The following is a 15,308-nucleotide window of genomic DNA, read 5'->3' on the forward strand; positions in this document are numbered from 1 at the left end:
TGTTATTGACCGGAATAACAAAACAGTGCTATCTCGTTACAATTAAGTTTTTTTCTTAAGGATCTAGAGTTTAGTTATAAATGCCTAAACTAATTATCCATGTAGCCTAACATGGATTATGATGGTGTCATTCCAAACCCATGTTCTGCTTAAGTTTTGTTCTTAAATATCAATTTCTAATACAGTGGTAAATAATTAGTTTTACCTCTCAATTTTCATGCTGTGTAACAAACGCCCTCTAAAAGTTTTAGGGAGAAACGACAATAGCAAGCAATCATGGGATGAGTAGACAAAACGGCTTCGTTTAGGAAATATGTGAGATGTTATTTTGTGCTCCAAGAAATTGCCGAGTAGAAAGAGCTTGCAATTGCGGCAGCCAAAATCCTTCACCCTTTTGCATTTCTCTTCTGTTCGTAGGAATTGATTTCCTGAGACAAGCACAAGTATGCTGATAGAAAACGAAGAGACAGAAAGGCATAGCGATGCGAATCCCTCAAAACCCTCGTCTTCCACCCACAAAGATGCCTCTGATGGCTTCGAAACTGCCAGCGACGGCGAACTTGGACCCAATGGTAGCGACAACGACGACGAAACCCAACAACAGCACCAAGTCCAAGAGGAGCAGCAGAGTCTCTCTCAGACCGACGACTTGAAGCAGGTATTTGTCTTTGCAAAGCTATTGTTTTTTCTGATTTCTATTGAAAATATGTTGTGCAATGCCTGTTTCTCTGGTAGATGTTACTGATAATCCAATGGCTTTATACGAATCAACTGCCAATTGTTACTTTGGAGCTCAGTATTCGAGTTCAATTTTGTTCAATTTGAAGAAGAAAAATGAAATTATTGTATCCGGCTGTTCTGAAATTTGATATCTTTGTGTGGTTTGCTTATAATTAAACCCATTTATGTTTTTCTTTCTCTTAGTTAGTTTCATCTTAAATTGTTAAACTGATTTTATTACTTACAATTCCTACGTTCCTGTTGAGATAATATAATTTTTTTTTTGTTGATTTGTTCTGTTTGCATCTGGATCAGAAAGCATTTGAACAAGCAAATGATGTCAAATTGGAAGGCAATAGACTGTTTGGCAGTGGGCAATATGAAGAGGCATTATCACAGTATGTGCTTGCTTTACACCTTGCACCTGACATGCCATTATCTGTGGAATTACGTTCAATATGTCACGCAAACAGTGCAATATGCTTCTCGAAATTGGTATGCTATACGGTTAAAATATCGGCAAATATGTTTCCTGAATTATTTATATATTTATTTTTCAATTTCACATCTATGTTGTGATTAAAAGTTCATATAAAATAGTTGAGATATTGACATGGTATACATATCTAGTGCATTCTTAGGTTGTCGACAATATGAAGTATTTTTCTGGTTTAATGGTTAGATTTGTTTTCTAACATATGACTTTACTAGTTAGTATGGAATAGAAATTTGTTGATGAAGCCGCTTATGGGCTCTAATGCACTTTTGATTTCCACATATGGGAAAAGCTATGATTTGTGCAATTATTTTAAAGGGGCCTTTTTCTCTTCTCCCTCTTATTTTATTGGTAGTCTTTGTTGAAGTATGCAAGTTGTTACAGTAAAGTAATGTGATTCCAGTGATGCATAGATTGGTCTTAAAAGCAAAAATGGGTTTGGTTTCCTTCATCGTGTGTCTGGAACTTTTTTATTTGAAATGGATTCTAGTTACAGAAAAATAACTACATAGAATTAGCTCTATTAGGGAGGCTTTATAGTTAACTTTTAGAATAAAGACTTATAGTGAAAGGCAACAAATATTACAAGGTTATAGATGATGTCCAGGCCGTGAGCAGAACTGGTGCTAGTTATTGGAAGCTGTTTTCACTCTCCTGACCAAACAAAGAAAGGCTGTTTTCACTTTTATTTTTCCCCTTATTTATTTCCTTGTGTTATTATTATATGCTTTGAAAAAGCTTCTTATTCTTTTCATTATAATTGCTCTACACCAATAGCTTCTTAGTTGTGCATGATTATTAATGTTTGAATCTTAATGTCACAGGGAAAATATGAGGACGCGATCAAGGAATGCACAAAAGCGCTAGAACTAAATCCTTCATATATGAAAGCTCTGCTTAGAAGAGCAGAAGCTCATGAAAAACTAGAGCATTTTGACGAGGCTATTGTCGGTAAGCTCGGATATAATACCAGTTTTTAACCATTGTACTGTATTCTAAGGTGGTACCTTTCATTGGTTCATCCCTGTATTCCTGGACAATATTCTTGACTCTTTTACATCCCACGAGAAGCAACTTCTGTGTTCTCATGTGTATTGGTTTTTAGTTTTTATACTAATATGTATTGCTCAATGTATGCCTTACTTTGTAGATATGAAAAAAATCTTGGAACTTGATCCTTCAAATGACCAAGCCAAGAAGACCATTCACCGCTTGGGGCCGCTGGCTGAAGAAAAGAGAGAAAAGATGAAAGAGGAGATGATTGGTAAGTTCCTTTTTTCTTTTTGGTTAATAAGATCATTGGTAAGTTAATTCTATTATCTTCTTCTGCATTTATATTATTTATTGTTTCATGGTTTGTAATTTTATATTATTTTTCTTTTGGCCACTCGATCAAGTTATTCCTAAATGCTGTATGTACCATGATTGTATTTTTTGCATTAAACAATGCCCAAAAAAGGATAAAAACCCAATCCATATCATAGACAGACCGCTCTGCTAGTCTTCACATGACTTCTTTCCTATACTTATGGTGAGCAATGAAGGCCAAAGGACTGGGCAATTAGAAGGGAAACTAGGCAATGCATTTTCACGAAGTAATTACTTGCTGAATGACTAGAGTAATTAATTTGTCTGATTTTTTGAAACAATGTCAAGACTTAGATGAAGAAATCCTAAAATCGCAGCCTACTGATCAGTTTTTCAATGACATATGGTCCTTGCTTATGACACACTAGCTAACTTGTTCATGATTGCCAAAGTATGTCACTGAGGTAGGTTCAGGGAACATTAGGGAGAATGTTTTATCCTTGTCGATGATGTCAACTTAATGAGTCATTGTCTTTTAGAAATATGAATATGTTATTAAAAAATTGTAAGAACATGTACATTTTAATTCTCCTATCTCATGTCTGATTTCTGTAATGGTTATTCACATATTCCATGCTTTCTGGCGACAACAGATATCATTTCCAATTTTGTTAGGGCTTATCATCATTAGACCCATTCCAACATTACATATTATACAAAAACTCTTATAGAGCCTATTTGGAGAGAAAAACTCAAAACTAGCCACTTGTCATTTTCTAATTGGTTCTTAGAAAATTTTAACACACTAAGAACCAATAGAAAATGACAAGTGGCTAGTTTTGGGTTTTTCTCCCCAAATAGTCACTATATGGGTTTTTGTATAATATGTCATGCTAAAATGAGCTTATTTGTAAAAACCTAATTTTGTTATGCCCGTGACTGGTATATTTTGCTTGTTTAAGGCATACTTTATTGTTAAATTTTAGACTTGGCTGTTAGTGGGCATATTTCCTTTGTAATGTATGTTTGCTCAGTTGCTAAATTTTAATGTTTCTCATAAAAGAAAAAGAAAAAGAAATATGCTCTAGACTAAGCGTTTGAAATTGTTCTATGTGAGTAGGGAAGCTGAAAGATATGGGCAACTCTTTGTTAGGCCGTTTCGGAATGAGCGTTGACAACTTCAAAGCTGTCAAAGATCCAAACACTGGCTCCTATTCTCTTTCATTCCAACGTTAGTATGGTTGCGGTAATATCCTACAATGTGGAAAGAATCAGGTTGGTTACGTGGCAAGGAGTAGAGGGTTTGTTGTGCATGCAGGATTGGTAACTACAAGTAAATGAAGAGTTGATAAAATCATTTGCGGATGGTATTAACTTTCATGAATTTTGAGGTGTTACGGTTTCTATATATGAATGCAATTGTTACTTGATCACCATTCAGTGCATCTGTGATTGCTTGTGTTTGTATGGTCTTCTGCATAATTCTTAGTCCTCTTGGACCTTATTAGCTTATCTTCCAAGTCAGTATTTTGTTCATACTTTTCCTCTGTTTCACTGCTGGTTTCTCGATTGCAGTTTGTTTATGGTTTCTTTACATTACCATTTACGTAATAGATAATGGCATGGGAAACAAAACTACTTACATCATAGTTGGTTTAATTCTTTGGCATGTTGCTCTAATTGTAAATTAGCAGCCAGAATCAAATATGCAGTATTATTCTGGTGGTTGTATTAGACGCAGATGTATAGGATTTAGGAGAATTTACTAACCTTTTGAATACATTAGCATGTCAAGGAGTATTTATCCTTTTGGAGGAGCATATTAGAGTTTTGGTGAGTGTTTAAAACATGAAGTAGAAAACATGTTTTAAGGCTTTCCAACATTGCACCTTTGGTTTTCACTAGGAACTTTCGTAACTATATTTTTTTTTATGTCTATCTTTTTCGTAGCCAAAGCTAAAAAATAACCACATGAATTGAGTTAGAAAAGGTTACTTGTGGCCTAAGGTAAAACCTCTGAAAATAGGAGGCATCAGTTATTGAAGCAGGACATCGATGCTCAAGGGAAGACAGCCTAGACTCGATGTTCTCTGTCTTCTCATTTGAATCTTTTTCGGGTAGAGTGAATATATTTGAATATTTGAAATTCAAAATTGAGTAAAAGATCAAGGCGACCATAACAAAAGTAGATGGTCTTGTTTTCAATCAACGGGATAGGGAGGAGTCGAACTTGCAGCATCTTTTATTATTTGAAAGAGACTAAGATTTAATGGCTTGTCGATTAAGCCAATGGGTTCCCACCACAGTGGTGGTGGATTCCCCCTTCCCCCCGTGGCACCCAGGATCGAACCCCAGTGGGGTTTCTTTCCTCCAATGTAACCAAAAAAAAATGGCTTGTCGATTAAAAAAAAATTGTCGACACTAAAATTCAATTTTGGACGGTGATATAAACCAACAGAAGCAATGGATTCATCTGTTATTCGCTCTAATAAGCACGCTGCACGCCGAAAAGGGCAAAGAATGCTTATAATGTGATTATGACCAACCTAGCCAAAAGTTAAAGTTGGGAGAAAAGGGAAACCTAGGTAGCTCGGTTTTATTATGTTAATTTATTTTTCCCTGAATACAACCGATCATCTAAACTACATGAGGGAGGGTGATTTCTCATACACACTACCAATGTGCCAGGGCGGTTCAAACATGAGATCATTGGTTTGCAAATCAAGTCCTTTGTCACCGGACTAAACTCTGTTGGCTAATATGTTCAATTTTTTTAGCATACGAAGACAATCCCACTTGTTGGACTTGTATTAAGTGCCCTAGACATATGAAAATGCTCGTAAGGAAAGGCAGCAAAGTACAATATGAAGAGTGAAATTTGTTTCTTCTCTGGAACATGCCTAAATAGAGATTTAAAGTGATTGGTTATATGATGATTATTAAATAAGTGTGTGAGGCGATCATTATCACCTCTTAACGAAGTCAGATTAAGCAACTCTAAATACATAACTTAGTGGTAAGAGCATTTAACCCTAAATCCTAAATCTTAGAACATTTACATATAAATTAGTGGTCTCAGATTCCAACCCTAATAGCACATCCCCTACCCCTTCCGCATTCTGACAAAACCCAAAAAAAACCTGGGGTTAGTTGGACACACATCACCTCCAATGGGCAGCAAATCACAATAAACAAAGAAAGTGGAGAAGATATGTATAATAACAACAATCAAATATCAAAGAACATCTAGGCAATAAATGTCTGCATAATAAATATTTTTTTGCTCAAGATAATGCACGCCTCCCAAATCATAATATACCAAGGCCCACACAGCACTAAGCCACCACCAACATCAATTAAGCATAAAGTAAGAGATGACTCCACCACTTTTCATAAAGGTTAATTAGGTTGGGGTTGGCTGGCTGACTTTCACAATGCCACCATAAAACTGACAAATACATTAGACATGCATACATGCATGCTTGGTTGTTTTGGCATATCCTTTCTACCAAACGAGAAAAACTTGTGTGATACTGGAATATTACTATTTTACTATTCTTAGTTAATCACATTATGTCATACGTGATAAATTTTCCACATGATAATTTGTAATTGGTTAGGAATAGCAAAACAGTTATATCCTTGTTTCATACGAGTTTTTCTGCAAACAAACAAATGGACTTAATATTAAGTACCTTAACCAGTGGCATAGCCAGGAATTCTCTCAAGGAGGGTCAACATTATTAGCCAAGATAAATGAAAAAGCCATACCACCACCAGACTTGGACTAGGATGGTTTAGAGGAGAAGAAAAATGCATACAAGGATGTGCCATGAGAATAAAACTATGAGATAATAGATTAATAACCTAAAATCTTAAGTATCCATTGTTTTTCTACATAAATATTTTAGAACAAGCTCAATTATACAAGTAAACTTCGATGGTTGTTGTTCCAAAAATATTTAATGGGTTTTAAGACAATATTGGAAGATGTTGCTAATTAAACTGAACATGAATAAAAACACTTACGTGGTAGAAGGTCAAACCAGTTGCTCTACCACCCACTTCCATATGCTTCATCAAGGGTGGTATCATGAATTTTTCAAAGGGTGGGCTAGCTAAAGTTATTAGCTTAAAATTTAATGATTATTTTTTTTGGTACGTATACTTACAATTTCTATAGTCTTTGTAGAAATAAAAGTAAACATTAAATCATATAAACCACGCTAGTTCACAGCTCTATAAACTAATTTTCAATAAGTTTTAACATAAACCAAATAGGGTTTAACATCATAGTGGATTAGGCTTTTTACCTAGATTGACCTTAGTTCCTTCATGCATTCATATCATACATGAAAAATTGTTTTATGTAAAAATATTGACTAAGTATGAAAAATGGGTTTTTGGAATAATCATTTTCTGAAGATAATTTTTGGCTGCTTTTATTCCTCACACATCAAATAAGAAAACTTGATTTTATGGGATTTTAGTATGAAGTATATATTGACTTAATGAGCCATCATTTTTAGCCTAAATCGTATTTTACACTAAAACCGATTTTTCATATTTTGATTTGGTGGGAATTTGATTTTCTAGTATTTTTATTTGAATCCAAATGGGGGGTACTTCCTTATTTACATTGTAAACTTAAGTAAATGGAGTAATATAAAAATAAATAAAAGTAAAATGACAAAGACATTTACTTAAATGTTGGAAGTGGAAATAAGGTAATATGTACACTGTTACCATTGGGTCAGAAGGGTCAATAAGGTAATCTGTACACTGTTACCATTGGGTCAGAAGGGTCATATGACCCTCCTAGGCCTTAATTGGCTCCGCCCCTGACCTTAACCCTAGTTTACAAGAGAGAACTTATACTTGTTTCATTGTCTCTTTCTCTCTATCTCTCTCTTTATGTCACCCAACAAAGAAGAATAGAGATCGAGAGAGAGGAGCAATGAAACTAGAATAGCTATTCTCGGGTCCCACGTCCATGACTCAACTAGTAATATTGTGTCGACATCCCATCATGTGAATCATCATAAATCATGGCATGTCCTACAACTAAGGCCCACCAATAGCCCAACACCATCACACTCCACTGGCCCTCATGATTCCCTTGCCTTGCCCCGAGTGACAACCCAAAAGCAGCCTTCCAACATTACACATGGCCTGCAACCACATTGGATCCATCATGCAGGCATGCACCCACTATCGTTTGATATTCAATCTCCACCGTCCATTGCTTATTTAATAGTATAAATTCCACCATGAAGCTTGAGAAAGGGGTTTTCCTATAGCCAAACATTTAAGCTAGCTTTTGACAATGGAAAAAAGCAAGTCATTCCCTGAATACACCTCGGCTTACTCCGGCGAGTTTGGATTCCGGGAGCGGTCGAATTCGTACAACTTCAATGGGCCAACCCAAAAGGGAAGTGGGTTTGCGACATCAAGTGATCCAGAACTGCAGAGGAAGAAGAGAGTTGCCTCATACAACGTGTTTACAGTGGAAGGTAAGGTTAAAACAAGTCTAAAAAATAGCTTCAAGTGGATCAAGAACAGGTTCGTCACTGACGTTCGCTACGATGCATGAATATGAAGTTACATAAGAGAGTTTTGTCTCATAATCCCACCCTCTTGTGTTCACCTTTACTTGTTGATTGTATACAGTTTGTGTGGCAAGGTTATGATTTATAATCAGATGGGAAAATCCCCACCAAAGACCAAATATGAAAGAAAAAGCAAAAAAAATATTTCTCAATGCAAAAATGCACTAAGAGTATGATGATGATGATGATGGCTTTAGGGTGCGGCCATTTGAATTGTAATATGTTTTGGTTATATTTTAACCGTCAAGTTATTTTCTTCTTCTCTAAGCTTAATTTCATTTGCTAGCCCAGATATAATTTTGTTTGGAATATAAATATATATATATATATATATATATATATATATAGGAACTTCAGTTAAGGGATCCCTCAAATGAGCTTATTTGAGGGACACCCTTGTAGAGGCCACTCCATATTGTATTTCACTAATCCAAACGTCTATTTTGTAGATACTCATTCAAAGATCATCTCTAGAAAAAATCACTTGAATCCGATATCATTTGATCACTCATTTGAATTATTGAAATTTAGTACTCTCTTGAACCACCGTGTTCATTGAATTTGTAGGACACAATTGGATATCCAAACGGTTTCCGATTTGTATTATTTTTTGCAAAGATGATCTATGAATGTAGACTTAAAATCATATGGTTTTGTGCTTGGGCAAGATGGGTTTTATGTGTTGTGCTGGGCAAGATGGAGTGAGGGTTGATACGGCCGAGAAAGAGAGAGGAGATATATGTTTTTATTTTTATTTTAATATATGTCAAAATTTTTAATTTCTTTTTAAATATTATTTCTTAATATTTAATTACACCTAAGATAAAAAGTGGATCTTGCGTTTGCCACGTTATCATTTAACAGAAGATCAAATGGATTATGTACATTGGTTGAGTTTTAAAACATTAGGGCGTAAATTGACAAAATTAAAACTCTGTGGTCCATTTCAAGAATGACCCCAAACCTTCATTGAGTAAAATGATGTTAGCCCTATCTTTTTCCCTTTAATTTTGTTGAGTCGCATGAACAAAAAAATGAAAAAAACAGGAAGGAAATTCTTGTCCAGCGTGAAAATTCCAAACACTCAAACCAGATATTCTTTTTAAAGAAAATTATTAAAAACAAAACCAACACAGTAGGGCAAATGAATGTCGATGTAAGTGGCAATCAGGGGTGGTGAAGAGTTGTGAAATGGGGTTAACCCTTCCTTGAGCAAGAATGTCGATGGAGTGGCGGTGAAGGAGGAAACGTTGAAACTGATTTTCTATAAGCTATCCATTTTATTAGGGAGGAAGGAGAGTCGGTGGTTTTGGAAGGGAAATTTCTTCAGGATATAAAGGCTTTTGCAAGGTGGATGCCCTTGTGTGTCAGTATTTTCTCAACGGTTGTTTACCCATGAGCAAGCAGAATACTTCTTTGCGGTGAGGATTGAAATGGCTTAACATGGTTGAACTCTATCTTTCTGAGGACAGTGTGATTTAATTGTAATGCAAAAATGAAATAATTGGTTTTAAATTCTGGCCTGGTTGGTATTAACACGGTCCCAGTGTGAAATCACTTGCTTTCTACTCCTGAATTGTGAATTTGTATTTTTCCGGTAGATATTTGTGAATGGGAATGTGTCAGGCTATCAACTACATATTATTTTCATTTGCTGTTTATGGGTGTTGCATTCACATGCTGAAATGGCCAAACATAATATGCTTTGGTAGTTCGAAAATTTTCTTTGGTTCTGAGTTGGAAACTTAGAGAAGAGAGAGACGGAGAGAGAGAGAGAGAGAGAGGAAAGTCATTTCAAGCGTATTAACCACACTTGATCACAATACGTCTTCTGAACAGAAGTCTTGTTATTTATTTTTTGGTCGAAGAAGCAATTCATTGAAAACCCACAAAAGGGCAAGGAGCACTACAGAAGGGCCAAGCAAGGAGCACCCGCAAAAGAACGCAACAGAACTAAAGCAGGACCAGATCTAACTAAAACCCAAGCACAGGCATAGCATGAAGATCATGATCCCGTCGGAAAGAAAACTAAATGGGCATAAGGCCAGCAATAAAACAAAAAACACACTTAACATGTGGTAGCAACACCAAGTTGAAACAAAAAATATTACAGAAAATACAGACCCACATCACAGATCTACCACAAAAGCCAGTAACTCTCAGAGCAGTCCAAAGGCACAAAAGTAGTAACCAAGGAGCAGGAAGTCTAGAGAATAAATATTGAGTGCGGCTATTTCCACTATTTCCCCAACCACTTTATCTTCAAAAATTTAATGACAAATTTACCTCATTGTAAAATGACTTCTAAGGAGAAATTTACAACTCTCTCTCACATGCACCCACACCCATATTTTCTTTTATTGTTTTTTTTTTCCCCAAAACCCACACCCATCTCCAATCAATTTAGGGGGCTGTACAGCCACCTCTGTCACTAGTTCAGGTGTTGGTTTCGGATTCCTGGACCTCCTTAATTGTAATGCTTTGTGGGGAATTTCTCTTAACTGGGGCATAGTGCCTCCAGATGAAACTTCCTCTTTTGAATGCTCTGTACTTTGGCCCCAGTGGCGTTGGAATGATATATATCTATTCATCTTGGGTTTGTCTAGCGAAGGAGGAGTGAGGGTTGCGGTGGGAAAATCAAGTTTGTAAAATAGAAGCAAAATCGATGAAACAAAGATCTAGCACCAACCAAACAAATCAAGCCCAACGGATGCTCAAATGCACCCTTTACTCTTTTATCATGTAGTTCATAGTTTTTTTTTTAAAAAAAAAGAAAAAAAGAAGCCTTTCTTTAGAAATTAGTGTAACTCTCAATTAAAAGAACTCAGAAACCGTTTTGAGTTCTTGAGCAATCCCATTTCAATCATCCATTTCATATATTAACAAGAGTTTCTTTGTTTTCCATTTACAGAGTTAATTCTTGAGCATCATCCAATCCACCTATATTTCTTAAGATACTCGCATTTCTTGAGCTATATGAACACACTGAGCTACTGAGCCTAGTGCACCACCAAGCTACCAAGCTTGGTGATATTGTCCAACCACACGCTCATTCTAAAGTAGGGATGGATATGGGCCGGTTCGGGGACGGGTACGGCAATACCATTCCCGTCCCCGCCCCAATCCCCAATAAGAAATTTCGGGGAATTTTCATCCCTATCCCCATCAGGGGGTTGTTGTCTCCCAAACCCTTCCCCAATTCTCCGTTTTTATTTATTAAAAATCTTCTACTCTCAATTTTGACCCAAAAAAAAATAACTCAATTACATTCAATTAAATCATAAAATTCAATTTAACTACTCAAAATCATCTCAACAATTTGACAAAATAATAGAAATCACATTATCCACAATCAAAACTAAATATTTTGTCACGAAATTCTTATTCTACTGCTAAAATTAACAACAACAAAAAACACATTAAAGACCTACGAAAATAAAAGATGAAATAAACAAAAAAACCTGGTAGTACTATAGCACCAGTATACGGCGCTCTCGAAATGCATAGGAAAAAATTCATTTACGGTGCACTCAAAATGCATGCCATAAAAACTACACTTTTACGGCGCGCCACAAATGCACGCTGTAAATGCCGCATTGTAAATACTCGATTTTCTTGTAGTGGTAGCTTCATCAAACAATATGGGAGAAGGTTCTAATAACGAATCAGGGAGAACACATTAAAAAAAAAAAAAAACTTTCCATCTGTTTCTTGGTCAACCAAGAAAATCATGAATTGTTTCCTACACTAGTTAAAAAAAACCCTTGTGCGACCAAACTTTGCGCGACGAAACACAATTTGTCGCACAAAGTGACTTTGAGCGACGAAACACAATTCGTCGCACAAAGTGACTTTGAGCGACGAAAATTAAACTTCGTCGCTCAAAGTCTTACAAGACTAAATTTTGCGCAACGAAACACAAATCGTCGCACAAAGTCACTTTGTGCTACGAAACACTTAAATTCGGTGCACAAAGTCTTGTGCGACGAAGTGTGGTTCGTCTCGTAAAGTCTTTTCAAAAACAAATTAAATAAAAAATTATTTTTAAAAATCTATGCATGACTTTGCGCAATGAAAGACAAAAATTTGGTGCACAAAGTCTTGCGCGACGAAGTGTCGTTCGTCTCGCAAAGTCTTTACAAAAATAAATAAAATAAAAAATTATTTTTAAAAATTTTTGGATGACTTTGCGCGACGAAATAATAATCTTCGTCTCGCAAAGTGTTTACAAAAACAAATAAAATAAAAAATTATTTTTAAAAGTTTTTGGATGACTTTGCGCGACGAAATAATAATCTTCGTCTTGCAAAGTCTTTACAAAAATAAATAAAATAAAAAAATTATTTTGTTAGAAAAATATATTATTGTAGTTCGGATTGGGTTTTTGTTAGAAAATATATTTTTTAAATTGACGATCGAATTGGTTCATTGTATTCATATAGGGTCAAGGAGTGTAGCTGTAAAAAATCATCAAAATCGAAATTGAAATAACCGTTAAATCGTGATTTTTCGTTTATAACCGTCGAAATTTTTTGTCCTATTACTTGATCTCTGAATGTTTATTTTTTCCGATTTTTGGCGTATATGATCTCGAAGTATAAATAAACAAGTTTGATGGTTGGATCGTTGAAACTAGTTTCGTAGAATGCGTATGCCATCAAAACATTATATTCACTAACAATTAAGAGTTTATTTATACTTTCATTAAATACAACATAAGATTTTGTGGTATCCACTAGTGTAAATATTTTAAATTGAAGATCAAATTGAGTCATTGTATTCATATAGGGTCAAGGAGTGTAGCTGTAAAAAATCATCAAAATCGGAGTTAAAATAATCGTTAAATTGTGATTTTTGTTTATAACCATTGAAAAGTTTTGTCCAATTACGTGATCTCTGAATGTTTATTTTTTCTGATTTTTGGGGTATACGATCTCGAAGTATAAACAAACAAATTTGACGGTTGGATCATTGAAACTAGTTTCATAGAATACATATCCCATCAAAACAATATATTCACTAATAATTAAGAGTTTATTTATATTTTTATTAAATATAACATAAGATTTTGTGGTATCTACTAGTGTAAATATTTTAAATTAACAATCGAATGCAGTCATTGTATTCATATAGGGTCAAGGAGTGTAGCTGTAAAAAATCATCAAAATCAGAGTTGAAATAACCGTTAAATCTTGATTTTTCTTTTATAACCGTCGAAATGTTTTGTCCCATTAATTGATCTCTTAATGTTTATTTTTTCTGAATTTTGGCGTATATGATCTCAAAGTATAAACAAACAAGTTTGACGATTGGATTGTTGAGTAGCTTTAAATTTGTTTATTTTGTACGTATAACACTTAAGAAATTGAATAGTATATATATTTATTAGTAGCTTTAATTTTTTTTTAAGACTTTGCGCGACCAAAAAAAATTTACAACTTTGTGCGATCAATATATAATGTTTCGTCGCGCAAAGTATACTCTAAAAATTTGGGCGCGTACCAAAAATGGGAAATGAAAAAAAAAAAAATTACGACTTTGCGCGACCAATATATAAGGTTTCGTCGCGCAGAGTATACTCTAAACATTTGGGCGGGTACCAAAAATGGGAATTTTTTTTAAAAAAAAATTTACGACTTTGCGCGACCAATATATAATGTTTCGTCGCGCAAAGTATACTCTAAAATTTTGGGCGGGCGGGAATATTTTGGTTACCCAAAACGTTGAGTGACCAAAAATTCGTCGCGCACCAAAAATGAGAAAATATTTTTTTAAATTTTTTTCGAGACTTTGCTTGACCAATATATTATTTCGTCGCACAAAGTGATACGGCTTTTAAAACCAAAATAACTCCTCCACCATTTTCTCAATGTCTTCTACTCTTACCTCTCCTCTCTCTTTCCCTCTCCCCAAATCCTACCCTTTCTCTCACACTCACTCCTCTCACTTAATCTCTCATCTCTCTCTTCACTATCTCTCACTCTCACTCACTCTCTTATCTCTCTTTTCATCATCTCTCACTCTCACTCACTCTTTCATCTCTCTCTCACTATCTTCTCAAATTCTCTCACACTCACTTCTCCCTCTCTCATTCTCACTCACTCAAAATCTTGCCAAAAGGTATATTCTCTCCAAATTTTAAATTTTTTTCATTAATATGTGTTTTTGGAGTTAGTTTTGAGTTTACGCCAATTTTTTGTTATTATTTTATGTTATTTTTTTGTTATTTGACAATATTTATTTATTTTTTGTAGGGAATCGTCGAGACTTTTACGGCTAAAGTTGAGGATAATTTGGGAATCCTCCGCCACTACCACCACAATTGGCTTGTAGATTTTATTATTGTACTTTGTTAATTTATGTGTACATTTTGAATATTATATATATTGGATAATTTGACCATTATTTTTCATATGTAATTTTATTTTGAATATGTCAATTTAAATTAAAGTAATTAAAAAAAATAAAATCATACAATTAAATTAAATTTAAAAAGTAAAAATTTGAAAAAAATTAATATAATGAAATTGATATAAGAGAAATAATAAAACAAAATGTCAAAAACCTTGCGCGACAAAATATTTCGTCGCCCAAACTATTAAACTAGTTTATTTTAATTAAAAAATTTTTAAAAACAAAAATTTAAAAAAATTGAATATTTCGTCGTGCAAAGATTTGCGTGACATTAGGATTCGTCGCGCAAAGTATATTTGCGCGACGTTAACTTTCGTCATGCAAAGTAGTGAAGCTTTGTCGCGCAAAGTAGATATTATTCGTTGCGCAAAGTAGATAATATTCTTCCCGCAAAGTAGTTAATATTCGTCGCGCAAAGTGGTTAGTATTCGTCGCGCAAAGTGTTTAGAATTCGTCGCACAAAGTGATTAAGATTCGTCGAGCAAAGTAGCTTTGAGTGACGTTAGTGTTCGTCGCGCAAAGTCTTATCATTCGTCGCGCAAAGTGGCTTTGCGCGACAAAGAGTATTTTTCGTCGCGCAAACCCTTTCTTGACGATCTTTGCGCGACAGAACTTGCGCGACTAAAATTTCGTCGCGCAAAGTGTTTTTTGTAGTAGTGCTATATGGTTTATTGAAATATATATTCTATATTCTATATTCATTATATATATACATCACTAATCAGACCGGATTCGGGGATGGGGATAACAATACTATCCTT

At 34.8% G+C, this 15,308-nt stretch overlaps 2 protein-coding genes across 2 annotated transcripts; both read left to right on the forward strand.

The window, feature by feature from the left end:
- Positions 1-319: 319 nt before the first annotated feature.
- Positions 320-3,960, forward strand: LOC110759581 (uncharacterized). The gene is made up of 5 exons (XM_021961666.2): positions 320-658; positions 1,036-1,215; positions 2,041-2,167; positions 2,367-2,480; positions 3,645-3,960. The coding sequence occupies exons 1-5, from the start codon at positions 446-448 to the stop codon at positions 3,758-3,760; spliced, it is 750 nt and encodes a 249-aa protein (XP_021817358.1). The 5' UTR covers positions 320-445; the 3' UTR covers positions 3,761-3,960.
- Positions 3,961-7,793: 3,833 nt separating this feature from the next.
- LOC110759595 (uncharacterized) lies at positions 7,794-8,393 on the forward strand. Its single transcript, XM_021961679.2, has one exon. It carries the CDS (start codon positions 7,851-7,853, stop codon positions 8,115-8,117), a length of 267 nt encoding a protein of 88 aa, XP_021817371.1. The 5' UTR covers positions 7,794-7,850; the 3' UTR covers positions 8,118-8,393.
- The last annotated feature ends 6,915 nt before the right edge of the window (positions 8,394-15,308 follow it).

This window comes from Prunus avium, chromosome 8 (genome assembly GCF_965620075.1).
Source record: "Prunus avium chromosome 8, drPruAviu1.hap1.1, whole genome shotgun sequence".
NCBI classification, from domain to species: domain Eukaryota; kingdom Viridiplantae; phylum Streptophyta; class Magnoliopsida; order Rosales; family Rosaceae; genus Prunus; species Prunus avium.